Source organism: Dendropsophus ebraccatus, chromosome 2 (genome assembly GCF_027789765.1).
Source record: "Dendropsophus ebraccatus isolate aDenEbr1 chromosome 2, aDenEbr1.pat, whole genome shotgun sequence".
Lineage (NCBI taxonomy): Eukaryota > Metazoa > Chordata > Amphibia > Anura > Hylidae > Dendropsophus > Dendropsophus ebraccatus.
Window position 1 is genome coordinate 184,242,675 of NC_091455.1, and position 17,844 is coordinate 184,260,518.

The window sequence follows — 17,844 nt, forward strand, 5'->3', positions numbered from 1 at the left end:
TCAGAAAAGGGGCCCGCCATCCTACCCAAGGACACCTCTTTCGCCAATTTCTCAGAAACCACCGAAGGATACAAATAGGCCGACCGCAAGTTCCGCAACGAGAAGGGAACCGCATACGGAGGAGCCGGGATAACAAAACCGTCCGAAAAACCCCTAACGAGCAGCTCCGCCTTGACCCTGTCCGGATACCTGTCTAGAAAGGGGCGCATCGCGCCCACCTTCACCGGCGTCACCCCCTTGTCTAGCACCACGTCCCTTACCTGACCGAAAACAACGGGCAGAACCGTGGGAGGTCCCTCCACACGTCCCGCATGCATGCCTAAATTTGCAGGCCGTCCCGTACTTGCACTGGCCGTCATTAAACTGCCAGCACATGCCGGCTCGCCCCCCCCCCTCCCGACTGGGAAGACTGCCCCTGCGACGCTGACAGGCCGGCCACGCCGGCCCCTCCCTGAAAGGGCTGCACCTGCCGCGAAGGCCCCATAACCCGCAACCAAAGACCAATATCCTTCTGGTCCCACTTTATACTCGGCCGCACCGCCTTCCGCTGCCTGAACTGTTCATCATACCGAAGCCACGCCTGACCGCCGTATACCCGGTATGCCTCCCCAATAGAGTCCAGATAACAAAAAAGGCCCGAGCAATTAGCCGGAGCCTTTTCGCCAATCACGCTTGCCAAAATAGCAAACGCCTGGAGCCAGTTGGCGAACGACTGAGGTATCAGCCGCCACCGGCGCTTCTCTTCCTCCTCCTTTTTCGACTCAAAACGCTTACCCTTATCCAAATTGAACTTCTCCAGCGGGAGCAGGGAGAAAATCTCCACATATTCGTCCCGCCAGATTTTGTCCTTAACGTCCTGTTTCAAATGGGCCCCTAACGGCCCCTCAAAACAGACGTACACCTCACCCCTTGCCCTATCGTCAAGCCGCACCCAATCAACCTCCTTATCACGATCGGTCTGAACCGACACCGCCACCCCTGCCGGCTCACCCACAGCGGCTCCCCCCACTACAGCCGGTGATGAAGACACCGCCGGAACCCCCAACCATGCAGCCACTGGCGCCTGCGCAACAACTGACCCCGCCACACCTGAAGGACCCACCGCCCCTTGACCCGCTACAGCCAGCGCAGGTGACCCCCCTTGACCCCCAACACCCCCCGCAACAATCGCCCTAAGGCCCGACAGGAGTTCCAGCCAGCCTGGTCCCATACCCGCCCCAGGGCCTAACCCCCCCTGACCCACTCCAGTCGCAAGCGCCCCCTGACTCAAACCTCCCCCCCCCCAGACACTAGCAGGCAAAGACACAGACAACATAGACTCACCAGGCTGCCCAGGTGCTGTGGGCCCGACAGCCGGAGACTCCGGATCCATACGCTGAGGCTGCATCCGACCACTGGGACCAGGCACCGGACGATCCCTCACCACCTCAGGACTGCAGGCCAGAGAAGAGGAAGCAGAGGCAGGAGAGACCCACTCCCCCCCGGCAAGCTGGCCGCTAGAAGGCAGGTGCACAGCGGACCGCATGGGAGCGCGAGGACGTCCGCCGCTGATGACGTCATCACTAGAGCGCCCGGCCACCGACTGCGGCCGGCGCGGCAGAACCTGGGACATCAGAAGGCCGGGGGCAGGACTGGCAGACGGCCCGGCCAGGTCATCACCGGGGGCGCCTGCCGCACTCAGCTGGCCACGACGTCCGGGCAGGGGGAGGAGGCCCGAGGATGGGGGCGGAGACCTCCCCCGGCCCGCAGCACCCGGCCGCGCTCTCGGATTCCTCACAGGGCGGGCGGCCCGACCCCGGGTGGTGGGGAGGGAAGCCCGCCCTTGGGGGTCCCCGCGGGGGCTCCTGCGCCGGCGCCGGGAGCTAGGGGGAGAAGAAGGGCTCAGGCGGGCTGGAGGCCTGGAGCGCCGCGAGCTCCTCTGCCGGGCAGGAAGGGGGGGCTCACCTCCACCTCCGGAGAGCAGTCCATGGAGGGCCCACGATCAAGAGACCCGCCCGCCGAGAGATCCCCAGCAGACCGAGCAGGGGAGCCAGCCGCCGATGAAGGAGCAGGGGTGGCCAGGATAGCCTGCACTTGTGTATCCAGCCAGGCTCGGTCAGGGAACGCCACCGCCGCCTCTCTCAGGTGCTGCAGCAGCTCAGGAACCGACAGCGCCATCAGGGTAAGGAGTTCTCTGTCTTCTCACAGGGTCACACGTCCACACTCTTCCACTGCTCCCTCACGTGTGGTAACCCTGCTCAGTAGGAGCCTATAACACCTCCCCTCCCACCCAACTCCACCCCTAGCAACTCCCGCCCTAGCCGAACCTTCCATTTTAACCCACTATGTGCCATTTTCCCTGTCATGCCGGCCTCCCTTAAACTACGTTACGTCCGGCCTCTACTCTCTGGCACAGAAAACTCACATGTCTATTTCGTGCTGCCGCTATTCATTGGCTCCGGCCGTACTTTAAATTGTCAGCTATGGTTATTTCGAGCACAGGCGGACCCTAATGTGCCTGCATTCCAATTGAAGTAATGAACTTCACAGGCAGCAGCTATTCTGTGCCACGGCCGTGTCACAGAACGGCCGCTCTTATACAGCATCTGAACATGGCCTTAAGCAGAGGAAGATGCAAACTGTGCGGCACCTGAGCAATTTTTTCTTCTGCGCCTCTGTAATTTACTTCATAATGTTTACATGTTGGATTTTCTAACTAACAATAAAGTATGAATATCTCCTATCTATCTATCTCCTATCTAGCTATCTCCTATCTATCTATCTATCTATCTATCTATCTATCTATCTATCTATCTATCTATCTATCAACAGGAAGAAGCCGCACATCTAAAGGTTCATGGAGCAGGTGCTGTACAGAGTCAGTCCCCTGGCTCGGGGATCCCCAAAAGTATGTAAAGATGTTCCGCAGCACACCAGCATACGTGTGAAAGGTGATTTATTTCAAAAAATACAAAGAAGTACAAAAGATGCGACGTTTCGACCTCCTCACGAGATCATTATCATTATCATGCTTGATAATGATCTCGTGAGGAGGTCGAAATGTCGCATCTTTTGTACTTCTTTGTATTTTTTGGAATAAATCACCTTTCACACGTATGCTGGTGTGCTGCGGAACATCTTTACATATCTATCTATCTATCTATCTATCTATCTATCTATCTATCTCCTATCTATCTATCTATCATCTATCTATCTATCTATCTATCTACAGTATATATTAAAGTGTGTGTGTATATATATATATATATATATATATATATATTTTTTTTTTTTTTTTTTTTTTTTTCAAACTACAGGATCATAGCAGGGAAATACATCCATCTCTTAATAGTGATGTCGGCAAATAATGATGATAATTACTATTTGCGCTCGTCATTATCACTAGATGCCGCCTTTCCCTGATACATACTGTTACGTTACTGTAGTGGGAACATAACCTGAATTTTTAAACCAACCTATTAAACTGTCAGAGAGAAAAAAAAAGTTCCTCAAGGGTTAATATTCACTTTAAGTACTTTTAGAAGTATAGTTAGTGCATTCAGGTGAACAGCAATCCTTTAAAATCTGTAAAGGAGTACATTGTAGGAATCGAGGGCATCTGGGAAAAAAAAAATGAATCTTTTCATGTAACTCGGGCAGCTTTTTTATTATAACAGCTATAAAACTGTCAATCTATGAGAAACAGTGTAATTACCTCACTTTATATAGGACACTTCAGATATCAGGGTGTTTATAAGTAAAGGATCATATGAAGCAAGGTCCTTTATGTAACCCATAAGACGTCATTCTAGTGTTGGCATTCTATAATATTTTTGCTGTTTTGTATTGTATTGGAAATAAAGGTAAGGAGTCTTTAAGACAATCCATGCAGTGCCTATTCCCTAAACAGTTGTCCTTGCGTAGCATGCACTTGTCATTCCTCGTCTCTCCTGGTGTAATATATCAGTAAGCATCTTAGCTCCTAGTCTGTAGAAGATATCATCGACAGGGATGTAATTTCTCGAAATGCACAAATCTGCGTTGCCCTTCTGTCGTATACAGTTGGCAATCCTTTTATCAGACGGGAACTGTCATTCCTTTTAGTATGTCCCTCCTCAATGAGGCTGATAACTCCCATTCAAAACCCCACAAGACAGAGGAGAGCAGGAGGAGGAGGAGGAGGAAGAGGAGGGGGAGGTGGCCACCCAGTGCTACACAGCGTAGACATGTGAAATCATAAACAGGGAGCTGCTTCCTAAACTCGAATGGATTGAGAGAAAGCGACACGGAGACAACATGAAGGACAAGCCGATTATCAAAACGGTTAAGATGCAGGGCAACGTGATGGTAAGTGGCTGATGCTACCGGGGCGTGGGGTAGAGCACTGCTGGGCACACAGCTGTCACACTCTCCTGGCACTGATGGTGGGGGTAACCTGCCCTGCCGTCGGGGGGGAGGAACTAGTCTACTACAAGTTTTACATCTGCTGCTGCTCTGTGGTCTTGTTGCTTGATGTTTCACCTGTTCTCTGTGGGCACCACCCGAGGAAGCACTGTGTATTGTACCAGCTAGAGGTAGCTGGTGATAGACATCTGTACTAGATCATGCAGATGCAGTCATGATCAGTGGCCAGGAAGCAGGGATTACGGATTATCCCTGAGGATAGTTGAGCTTTGACCAATGATTTTTGGATTATCTGTTCGCATTTATTGGATTACATAGCAGCGATGCTGCCCCGTTGGTGGGGTCGCCTTTTGGCAGGAAAGGGGTTAACTTGTTTGCCGAAGTCTGCGGGGTTTAATGTCGATATGCAGTTCTGTGTTAAAGGCGGGCTAAACCTAAAGTGGAAAGCTTTCTAAAGTATAGCTGCCTATGCAGATTTTTGTTTTTCTTGTTGTATTTTGTCATAGGGTCCTATCATTCTTGGGATGTGGGTCTGGATGCCAGCAGATCCTGCCAGATGGGAAAAAGAGCGCCAGCTATTGAGTTTTTGTCTTTTGTGGCATTACATGTGTCCGACAGTCAGTTGCCCAGCTTCTCGTCATAGAGATAGCATACAAATGGCCGGTCTGGGTATGACAAGTGCCAGTTCAGTAACTTTTAGCTATGAGTTACATAATGTACTGTATATAAGCATCTTACCCGCTGTTAATATCATTTACAAACATATCGTGATGACATCATGGGGCAAAATGTCCTCTGGACCTCTGTCTAACGTACCGTGGCTGCTTTCAGAGAACAACAGCTGGCGTATAACTTTAGGTTTAGTGTCCCATTAACACAGGACAAAACTATGTTTTTTGAACTCTGGAAAGTTTACTTGTTGTAGTTTCTTGGCAATAGTGCTTCTCTAGAGATACAGTGATCAATGCATTGCATCCCTTGAATGCTATATGAGACACGTTCATCACTTTAGAATCAGCATGCCCAGATGAAGTCACATCTCATTACTGGAAATAGACCATTGTCCCCGTTACATAACCTATGAACTATAATGATGTATTGTAAATGATGCAGACTGTATTCTTTTTATTGTGTCACAGAACAACTTTATTTATGGTTGTGTACTCGCATGATGTCGGAGTTCTAGCTACTATCATAGTTCCAATGCCAGTCTACGAAATGCTCAGGACCTTGTAATACCTGACAGGTAGACTGCTGAGCTCTCAAAGTCTTTCTGCATAGCAAGGGTATGTGTCAATAACGTTGAGTTCATTTTAGGTGAGATGTTGCCATATTTGACATTTTTTACATCACGGTGGTGTACTGTATAACCGTGCCACCGCTCGAGTGAACGAGGACCTGTATGCCGTTTCTCATAGAACTAGTAATGAGATTACGCACACGTCCTATCTGAAGGCTGGCATCAGTACTGGCAGATGTAACTAGGGATCTGGCAAAGTGAAATTTAGAGTGTTCTACTCGCTTTTTTTTTTTTAATGGTGTTATAAATCCTCTATACATTTGTCGCTAACGTTTTCAAGCATTGTCAAAGCAAATGTATTTTCTTATATCAGCATTAGATGTGTTTTCAGTATTGTGAATCATCTGTGAGGTTTTTATTTAGTTTTGTTTTTTAATTAGATATTTTTAGTGATTTTTTTTTTCTTTTACATAACAGAAGGTTACATTTTGACCCTCCTGCAAACACCCCTTCACCTCAAAACGTATCACACACTCACAGACCATATCAGACCTATAGCCAGACCCCAATATCTCAAGGGCCTACTCCTGGAAGCCCAAGCGCCTCTCCTCTGCTGGTCAGATAATAACAAAAAAGCTTTCATAGGCGCATGTCTTAGGTGTGTGAAGGGAAGCCCCGACGAATCAATCCAAGATTTAGTTTTGTTTTTTGGAGACTGGACACATATAACCTTAAAGGATAAGGCCCCTATTCCACAAGCCAACACAGAGGATCAGCACTCGTTTGCTCATCGTTTCCCGCTTGCTGCCGCCGCTATTACACGCAACAGCAGCGAGCAGGTGAGTGCGGGAGTGCCCGTGGGAAGGTGCGTGGGGGCTGCCCGGGTGATCGCCCGGGGCAGCCCATAGCATACAGCAGCGGTCTGCTGCCGCCACTCCTATTCCAGGGAGCGACGGCAGCAGATCATTGCTGTATGAGTCGTTTGTCTTTCAACATGTTTGAAAGACAAACAACGCAACGATCAGCTGACAGATCGTTGTCTTCTATTCCAAGGGACGAATATCGACCGTAATGGCCGGTATCAGCCAAATCTGAACAATAATCGTTCCGTATAATAGTGCCTTAAGTCCGAGCAGGTACATTTTTTAAAACTTGCCGTGGAGGGGGAGGGTGAAAAAATTTACATGCACTTACCTCAACGGCTCCAGCGCTGGTGCCTGCAGTCTGGCACTTTGGTCCTCAGTCCCTGACTGCTTTCTGGTGTAGAGAGGGGACCTGGGACATGCTCTATCAGGCCCACTATACCAGTCAGCGGTGATTGGCTGAGCGGACCTGGAACACCACATTCCAAGTCCCATCTCCAGACCAGGAAGCGGCTAGGCACTGGCGACCAGAGCATCAGAATGCAAGCGCCAGTGCTAGCACCCCTACCCCAGTCCCAGGAACACCATCATACATGTTTATCAACTCTTATCCAACACCTCTATTTTGCCCCTCAATTAAAGTAATTGGCTTTTAAGTCAATCGATGTTCCTTATGGGCTTAAAGAGAAATTGAGGATAAGGTTAGATTATCCTTCTTGGTCAATTAAATAAATTTGCTACAGAATGCTACTCATTGCCATCCCATTCCCCCTTAATATGAGGACCATTTAAGAAACAACCCTTTAAGAGGTCATTGGCTTGTAAGGGGTCCTTTGATCTTCTTTATGGGCTTATAATGAAGTTGTAGATCAGGTTAGATGATCCTTCTTAGTCAATACAGCATGAAACTCATAATGTCCCCATTCCCCTTTAAGTAAGGACCATTCACTGGCAGATATAACACTTGCTGTTTGCTCTAATTCAAAGAGCTCTGTCTCAACAAAGTATTATTTCATGGTAGGAGACAAGTACGTACATGTAACTTTTATAAAAACTAGAGGCTGCTGGCCACAAAGGTTAGTATTCCCAAAAGATCAATAGTGGCGTTAGATGTGCCAATAATCTGGATTACGAGACCAATAATGAGCAATGGATGTATCAGTGGTGACAAAATAGTCAGCTTCATTTCTTAGAAGTCTGTTTTATTGATTACAGATTATTCCTGGATGTTTAACATCAGTACACTTGTAGAGTTTACCATGAATTTTCCATTTAGGTCAATGTGAATATTAATGTGTAATAATTAGTACGATTAACAGCTTTAAGAAACTCTATCGTTGCATGTGGTTTCCAGATCAGGGCATCAATATTGTTATTGCTTTGTGTCTATGGTGACATTTAGTCATTTTCTTCCACCCAATCCCACTTGTTGTTCCATGTGAACCTTAGTTTTAAAGAAGACTACTTTAGCCTCTTTAAATTCTGCTAAAGGGGGCTTGGGGCAAATTTATTTTGTAATGTACGTCACAACTTTATGCTTAGAAATTTTTGTACAAGTCTCATTTTGCACCCAAAAACTTTTTTGAATTTTAGTAACTTACTGGAAGGGCTTAACAGGAGAAACATGGTAATCACAACCAAATTAATTAAAATAGGCATAAATTATATATGGTTATAGCTTATAAAGCGTAAAAAAAAAGAGAGAGAAAAAAGAGGCGCTTGCAGGTGCAGTTAATCCTACAAATCAGTATTTGGGATAATGCCTATAGCGGAGATGGTGAATCTGAAGTGGTCATCCTGAAGCACATCTCTTATATCAGCAATAGAAATCAAACTTTCTCAGTGATTGGTCTTCCATCCACCAAAGATCCATTTTAAAGGTTGGCAAATACCTTCTTACAGGCAGGGCCGTATTTACTAGAGATGAGCGAACTGCTCGGACTTTTGGTCCGAAAGCAGTTCGCTCTCTCATCATGTCTTTGATCCCGACCGCATTATTGCGATCCTACGAATATGCGGCCAGGATATTCCAGTGAATCCCTGTTGAATTCCCTGGAATATCCTGGCTGCATACTTGCGGGATCGCAACTATGCGTCTGGGATCAAAGGCATGATAATAGAGCGCCGATGCCGCGTCCACTCATCCCTAGTATTTACCACTAGGCACCCGTGGACCGGTGCCTAGGGCAGCACCTTGGAGGGGGGCAGCTGCAGGGAGCAGAGGCAAGGAAACAACTTTTTTTTTGTTTTTATTTTTTGTAGTCTCCCATCTCCCGTTTAGACTTCCCAGTAAATCTGGTGTCTTTTTATTTTTATTTTTTGAGGGGGGGGGGCTTGATTACATAGTTGAGTGAGGGAAACTGGTATGGCGGTGTTATCCAGTCACAGTATGGCGGTATTGATCAGGTCTGATGTGGCAGTGTTAAATGTGACGCCTGGAGCTATTACCTACCAATCTACCAATCCTGTGATGGTGCATCTTCAAGTTTAGTGCCTAGGGCAGCAGCAGCCGTTAATACGGCCCTTCTTACAGGTCCTCGTGAAATAGGAACTTTATTTCAGTGACACGTTTCGAAGGTTTGCAAATATCTTCTTCATAAAGTCCTGATAAAGAAGGTATTTGCAAACCTTCGAAACGAGTAGTTTAAATAAAATTCTTCTTCTCATATATTCCTGTTCTCAACTGGATGTTGTATTACGATGGGAAAACACAGATGAGTACAAGTACTTTTGAAAGTCACCTTTCGTCTATCTACTGAGCTGGTCATAACTCCCACAGATCTCAGTTTTAAAGCACATGGGCAGCTGAAGATGCACTAAGTACTGTATATTACGAGCTGTCTGCCTTTTATTACATGCCTTGTGTCTTACTGTTGTGTAAAAATGTATGCAATTTTTTTTTTTTTTACTTTTTTCTTTTTAGTGCTATACAATATGCATGTTGTGTACATGTTGAATATTTTATATGTCTTTTTAAGTGTTTTAGGGTATAGTGATTATGTGTGTGGTAAATATTTAATATTTATCTCTTAGATATTTGTTGCAGAAAGAACTTTTTCAGTAAAAAATGGTTTTCACTGTTAACACTTATGGTGTTAAAGGTTTGTAATACTGAAACTTACCAGATCAGTCCCCAAAAACAGACGACGGTGACAGTGACTGAGGAGACTGCACTGTTTGTTTAGACGCCTGTGTCTGTGTGCATAGCTCTAAGGACAAGCTTATCTGCTCTTGCCGTGCTAATATTACAAACTGTTAACACTTCAGATGCCAAGTATAATGGGCCAAAAGCATGGAACTCCTCTGACATTTGACATATTTCTACAAATATTAAAGTACATTAACTGATTGTTTGGTTAATTCAACAGCTCGGCGGGAAAAAAAAAAAGATAAGAAACATGCACCAGCGCTTCATTCTGTGAGATCTTAGAAACTTAAGAAACTTGTTATAGTAGTGCTTAATCCAAGTCAAGTAAAGAAAACTCTGCTGTTTAATTGTTTTACAGTAAAAGTATACCTTTGTGGGGTAGGCTGCGTCCAATGTCCAGTGTGGATCTGACTGAGGGGGCCTCCACAGAGACTGAATGGAGTGTTAGTCGAGCATGCACAGTGTGCTTCTTTCATTACATGGGACCTTTTATCTCTTTTTAGAGATCGGTGGGGGTCTGACCACTAGGCCCCCACAAATCTTGAAAACAGAGATGAAATGTCCACTAGGATAAATTAGGAGCACCAAACATGCTTGGCCACCATTTTCTATTAATAGGAAATACATTTTGGGTGTGGGATAACCCCTTTACAATTTTGATAGTGTTTTTTTGTTTTGTTTTGTTTTTTTAATCCAGATCTAAGTTCCTCGAAGTGGCCAAAATTTGCTCAGTTTTGGATCAAGCGAACTCTTTACCATATTTTTTTATCCAACTTTTTCCGAGTTCTATTTGATCAATGAAACTTTGTAGATATTTTGTACCAACTGTGATAATAAGATATATAGTGAAGATAAAGTACTGTATGTCCTGAATTTTTGTATTGAGCATCACAGTGCTAGTTAGAGATATCAGTAGAGTGTTTCTTTGAGTTTCCGCTAAGTATACTATCATGGCAGATATTCCCACAAGGTGTATCCTTAGTAATTGCCACTTATCTTGTCTGATACTAACCAAACGTCATATCTGATCTCAGAAGTCTTAGTTATTAAGAGAGGAAATCATATAACTCTAATCTAGTACATTGCCGAAGAATACATCAACATCAGTATTCAACAATATGTGATCATACTTCTGTATCAGCAGCTGAGAAGTCCGCCGGGATGGATAGACAGGACATGATGTGATTTCTATTGACATATACATTTACTTCGAGGTTGCACTGTATCTTTAAGTAATATATTCAGCATCTGTCATCTCACTTTGGAGGGCTGATTTCCCTTTGGATTTCAACTCTGTATTCTCATAGAAGCTTATTACTTCATGGCTTCAATCTTGTATATTATTTTTCTGTTTATCTTCTCATTTTTTTGGCTTGAAACTCATTTCAAGAATATGCTCTATCTGAACAGTCATACCTGAGGGATTCGTTAGGTTATTCAAGTTATTTTTTGTAGACTCAAAGTTATTTGTCCTTCAGCTTCAGTACAGGGAAAGAACAATTTTTGAAAGTCACCTGGGTCCAAAAACCGGGTCGTAAACTGTAGGAGTGCATTCATTCTATTAATACAGGATAGCACAAAAAAGAAATTACGTTTCCGAAGTTGGATTTCGACTTTCTATTTAAGTTTTCAGAATGAAGGTTTTGTTACTTTACGCTGATGTAAAATCGGATCTGAATAAAACATCCAAATATTATAGTGTATAAAGTTTGGGGCCGAAAATATTTGGCTCAAGTTTTTCTCGGAAAAAGACTTTCTTATGAAACTATGTCTAAAGTGACCTTTTTTTTACTGGTTTAGTTGGACTAAGGGTAAGTAGGAGAAGAGTATCAAAAGTTGATACATTCAACTAAAGCTTCATTGAGATCATATTCTTGGGGTACCAGGATTTTTTTTTTTCAAATATAACCTTGGAACATCAATAAACTTTAATAAATTGAAGATAATCCACTATTTACTACACTTGATCTGATTACTGAATGAAGCTAATCGTCATCCAAAACCACAAGCAAATCCATAGCACAAAAAGTAAAAATCCATGGCGTGCTTGGGATTTCTGCCATGCGTTCTGCTGTGCTTTTTTTTTCTTCTTCAAACTACCATGTCAACATATCCTTAGGGACTGAGAAGTGCTGTTGGTGATGCCTCAGTGAGTCTTAAAGACCCATTCTTTTAAAGGAAACTCAAACTTCTATTTGTATGGTAGCCTTAAGAGAACTCTGTAAAGAAAAAAACAAACAAAAACAAAACAAAAAAAGGAGGGTGGGTGAGAAACCAACCATCGGATGTAAATGGTTGAGAAGCCAGCACTTGCCAATCGGGCCAAACATTTTATATTTTATTGAATATTCATAAAACCCAAAAAGCGCAGTCACATACAACCAAGCAGAAGTTAACCGACATGTTTCAGGCAATTAGTCAGTACTAGAAATGAGCGAAGCAGATTAGTTTTGTAAAAAGAAAAAGAAAAACTGATCGGTGATCATATCCCTCAAGTTGCCTGCTCTGTGCAGAGGGAGTATACCGCCCTCTGGCGGTATACTCCCTCTGCACAGAGTGGGCAGCCAGAGGAATATGAGTGCACAAAATGAATCTGCTTCGTTCATCTATAGTCGTAACCAAAGGCTTTAATAGCCCTAAATACATCAGTTAACTCTTGCTTGTCTGTTGTACTACATGTTTACTTATTTTATGGGATTTGCTATAAATATTACAGATATGCATATTCACTAAAGTATCATAGGTTTCATCCTACCGACTCTGCCTTGATTTTGTTGCTTACCTTTGAAACTAAGCTTGGGCACAAGCAGGGCAGTTTCTAGGTCATTTTGGCAACAGGGCGAATTTTGATAAAAGCGCCCCCCCCCCCCCCACCCCCACCTCACTCAGTTCCGCTCTGGGGATAAAAAAGGGGGGCTTTTTATCAAGATTCAGGATACTAGGAAGAAGCAGTGTGTGTATTGCAGCATAGAGCAGTGCAGCGCTCCTAACAGATAATGTTCTACTCAATACAAATTCATCATACAGTGACTCACAGGTGACGTCTTCTTTGATCTGAGGCGTCACTTTCACTTTTTCTCTCCATCCGGCTCAGACCTCCATGATGATTTCTTGCAGCTACAATTCATCTCTTCTGTACCTGCCAGACAAACATCTCAGGATCCGCACTTCCAGAAACTTCCTTCCCCTTTCCCACCTATAAGGTCCCAAACTGTATGCTGGGAGAGCTGGATGACCTCCATTACACTGACATACAGGATGCTGGGAAAGCTGGGTGACCTCCATTATACACTGACATACAGGATGCTGGGAGAGCTGGGTGACATCCATTACACTGACATACAGGATGCTGGGAAAGCTGGGTGACCTCCATTACACTGACATACAGGATGCTGGGAGAGCTGGGTGACCTCCATTACACTGACATACAGGATGCTGGGAAAGCTGGGTGACCTCCATTACACTGACATACAGGATGCTGGGAGAGCTGGGTGACCTCCATTATACACTGATATAGTGACATACAGGAATAGGGGAGAGCTGGATGACCTCTATTACACTGACAAACAGGATTAGGGGAGAGCTGGGTGACCTCCATTATACTGCCATACAGGATTAGAGGGAGAGCTGGGTGACCTCCATTATACTGCCATACAGGATTAGGGGAGAGCTGGGTGACCTCCATTATACTGACATACGGGATTAGGGGAGAGCTGGGTGACCTCCATTACACTGACATACAGGATTAGGGGAGAGCTGGGTAATCTCCATTATACTGACATTTAGGATTAGGGGAGAGCTGGGTGACCTCCATTATACACTGACATACAGGATTAGGGGAGAGCTGGGTGACCTCCATTACACTGACATACGGGATTAGGGGAGAGCTGGGTGACCTCCATTATACACTGACATACAGGATTAGGGGAGAGCTGGGTGACCTCCATTATACTGACATACAGGATTAGGGGAGAGCTGGGTGACCTCCATTATACACTGACATACAGGATTAGCGGAGAGCTGGGTGACCTCCATTATACTGACATTCAGGATTAGGGGAGAGCTGGGTGACCTCCATTATACTGACATTAAGTATTAGGGGAGAGCTGGGTGACCTCCATTATACACTGACATACAGGATTAGGGGAGAGCTGGGTGACCTCCATTATACACTGACATACAGGATTAGGGGAGAGCTGGGTGACCTCCATTATACACTGACATACAGGATTAGGGGAGAGCTGGGTGACCTCCATTATACTGACATACAGGATTAGGGGAGAGCTGGGTGACCTCCATTATACACTGACATACAGGATTAGGGGAGAGCTGGGTGACCTCCATTATACACTGACATACAGGATTAGGGGAGAGCTGATTGACCTCCATTATACTGACATTCAGGATTAGGGGAGAACTGGGTGACCTCCATTATACTGACATTTAGGATTACGGGAGAGCTGGGTGACCTCCATTATACTGACATTCAGGATTAGGGGAGAGCTGGGTGACCTCCATTATACTGACATTCAGGATTAGGGGAGAGCTGGGTGACCTCCATTATACACTGCCATACAGGATTAGGGGAGAGCTGGGTGACCTCCATTATACACTGCCATACAGGATTAGGGGAGAGCTGGGTGACCTCCATTATACACTGCCATACAGGATTAGGGGAGAGCTGGGTGACCTCCATTACATTGACATACAGGATTAGGGGAGAGCTGGGTGACCTCCATTACACTGACATTCAGGATTAGGGGAGAGCTGGGTGACTTGTCAGCTCTGGCGCCGGGGCTTATCGTCGGGGGCGGGGCTTATCGCGGGGGGCGGGGGGCTTATCGGGACATATCGGGGCTCCCTCTGTGCATAATCCCCCACCAGCTACTCACCTCTCCTCTGCTGCCTCCAGCTCCTCTTCTTGGTGAGTCCGTCCTCTTCTGCCTTCCGGTGCAGGCAGCCATCCTGTCATACAGAGGCCGCCTGCACAGGAAGCCCCTCTGTCTCTGCCCCGGCTGCTGTTTCCTTTAGCTGTGCGTGCTGTACGCACAGCTAAAGGTCTCTCTGGCCAGGGGATCAGGAACTTAGATTCCAGATCCTCGGTCCAGTCCTGATGATGTGGGGGCTCGGGCGCTGCCTGGCGCCCCCTAGCTGTGGGCGCCCCGTGCGGTAGCCCTGCTCGCCCGCCCCTAGAAACGGCCCTGGGCACAAGTGTGGTGAGCTGTCCGTTGTTTCCTAAGTCATATGATAAAAATATTTTATACATAGCAAATTTTTGCCACAAACAGTACCAATCTTGTTTAAAGTTTGTTTACGGTGCTGCAGCTCAGCTCCATTGAAGTAAACAGAGCTGATTTGTAGAACCACACACATCCTAAAAACAGGTATGGTGCTGTTTCTAGAAGAAAGTAGCTATATATTTTTTTTTTTTTATTCTGGAGCTTAAAGGGGTTATCCATGCTGAATTATCCCCCCTCCTGGAGATTAAAGGGGAAGTCTGGTGTCAGACATTTTTTCCAAAAGAGCAAAGGAGAGGGTGGCTGAACATAACAGCATGCACCTACCTCCTTGGCTCCAGAACAGGGGTCCGCTTTCCCCACCCTGGTTCCTGGTCCCCCAGCCGCTTCCTGGTCATGATGCAACAGCACCACTCAGCCAATCAGTGGTTGTAGTGGGGTGCCATCTCAGCTGCTGACTGGCTGAGCATAGCTGACAGGTCACGACCCAGGTCCCCTGCTCAGACCAGGAAGTGGCTGGGGGGCTATGAACTTGAGTCCCGGACAGCTAACCCTGCGCTGGAACTGGGGAGGTAGGTGCATGTTGTTATGTTAAGCTACCTCCTCCTTGACATAGGACTTCTACTGGAACAATTCATTCCATACATGTAATTACCTTTTCTATCTCCTCCCTCCAGTTCTGAGCCTGCTGCTTTTGCTGAAGAAACGAAAAACTGTATGGGAGCCCCTCCATTTGTCTCCCCCTTCATCCCTCTACCTTCCGAGAAAGGCAGCTCATGTAAGCAGTGTCCCTGGACATGTGATTCTGCACTCTCTGAAGCCGGGAGGGTAATTTAAGGTCAAGTTACTTGTAGCCTCTCGATTAACCCTCCCGGCCTCACAGAAAGCAGAAACAGTGCAGGAACAGATAGGATATTGTTTACATGAGCCAACTCGGAAAGGAGGGGGGAGGAGGGGAGAGAGAGAGAGAGAGAGAGAGAGAGAGAGAGAGAGAACAGTTCACACACAGTTTTCTGTCTTCAGCAAAAGCAGCAGCTCAGAACTGGGGAAGGAGACAGAAAATGGAATGGAAGGTATGGAATGAATTGTTAGCCTCCACAAGGGCGATGATTCAGAATGTATTTTACCTAACCGGGTAGCCCTTTTAACATATAGAAATTTTTTTATTAGAGATGAGCGAACCTCGAACATGCTCGAGTTGATCCGAACGCGAACTTTCGGCATTTGATTAGCGGTGGCTGCTGAAGTTAGATAAAGCCCTAAGGCTATGGGGAAATCATGGATATAGTCATTGGCTGTATCCATGTTTTCCAGACAACCTTAGAGCTTTATCCAAGTTCAGCAGCCCCAGCTAATCAAATACCGAACTTTCGGGTTCAGATCGACTCGAACCCGAACCCGGTTCGCTCATCTCTATTTTTTATGTTATTTTCTACTTTGTAATAGGTTTCCATGGACCGAATACAAGTGCTTAATGCTTCTAGAAATTTGCTACAGGCACCTCACATTTTGAGAGTTTTCTTTATTGATGTCTACGAAAGTTCTTTCTGCTCGATCAAAGTCAAATTTGTGCATGCAATAGTTTCCCCATCTCCTGGAAGCTATATCATTTGGTCTGTAGGTATGGAACCAATCCACACATTTGGTTTTCAGCCTGCATCTCTGAAGGGCCATTGGAATGCATTTCACATGAAGTAGGAGCAGAATATAGGGCATGGATCATTTATTCCTATGTGATGATGTGTTGTCCATTCACACTCAATAAACCCTATACTGCATCATTTTTCTTTTAAACATTCAGTACATGATCATAGGCACATACCAGCCAGGTCTAAGCTGTCATTAACCTGTGAAGTATTTTGTAGGGATTTTTGTTTTATTAAATTAAAAAACTTTTTTTTGTAAATCAACAGTAAAAGCAAATGTGGGAGAACGTAAAAATCTTTGTCATTAGAGATGAGTAAAGCGAATTCAGTGAAGCTGGATTTGCAGCAATTTTTTTCAAAAAATCATTTTGTTGACAGTGAATTTTTTTTAAATTCATTAACGAAATTTACTGTTGCTAAGTTGCTAAGAACTTTCTGAGATTTAGAAACAAAGGGTCAATTAAACTGATAAGAAATGAGTTTCAATAGCAAACACAGTCAATTAATAACCAAACATTTTTTTCCTAATAAGATATATACAAATAGAGATGAGTGAATTATTAAAAAATTTAACGCTCCCCCAGTTTCCTCTTACTTGTCTTCGGACCCCTCCAGCCAGCTCATGCAATTACTGACTGAGGGACAGCACCGAGGTTAGTGATTGGCCGAGCAGGCTGTAAATCTTAAAAGTCTTAAGAGAGACAGCCCTCTCAGCCAATCAGTAGCCGTGGCATTGTACTTTAGTCAGTGATTACCTGAGCCAGCTGGAATCAGCTGAGGACAAGTAAGGGGACAACAGGGGAGCATAGAAAGGTAAGTATAGATTCCTTAAGGTTCGATTCACAAAGTTCACAATTTTATGTAAAAAATTTGCAAACACTGTGAATTGAATTTTTAAAAGACTCACCCATCATAGAGGTAAAAAAAATTAGGAACCCTTTTTAAACTGCTGGCACAGATACATACATTCCCATAAAAGCATACAAGATACCTGTCTGGAATGAAATACGTAAGTGTATCTTTATTCAGCTATAATTTATAGTTGTTGTTTTTTTTAATCCCCGTTGAGGTGTAACAGAGATCGAGCCTAGTGCCGGAATCACTCTTTGATTGTATTTAGAGATGAGAAAACCTTCAGTATGCTCAGGTTTGTTCGAACCTGAGTGTGCGGCATTTGATTACCGGTGGATTAGGAAGTTGGATGCAGTCCTAAGGCTGCCAGGAAAACATGGGTACAGCTGTAGCCATGTTTTCAAAGACTTCTTAGGGCTGCATCCAACTTCTTTATCCACCAATAATCAAAAGTCACATGCTCGAATTTGGACGA

The 17,844-nt window shown here is 45.1% G+C and overlaps 1 protein-coding gene across 1 annotated transcript in view; it reads left to right on the forward strand.

The window, feature by feature from the left end:
- The first annotated feature begins 4,213 nt into the window (after positions 1 to 4,213).
- The window catches only part of DPP6 (dipeptidyl peptidase like 6), a 1,116,244-nt gene continuing 1,102,613 nt past the window's right edge, over positions 4,214 to 17,844 (forward strand). Inside the window, exon 1 of the mRNA XM_069958878.1 lies at positions 4,214 to 4,326. Coding sequence (XP_069814979.1) covers positions 4,276 to 4,326 — 51 coding nt within the window. The 5' untranslated portion in view covers positions 4,214 to 4,275. The remainder of the gene's footprint in view (positions 4,327 to 17,844) is intronic.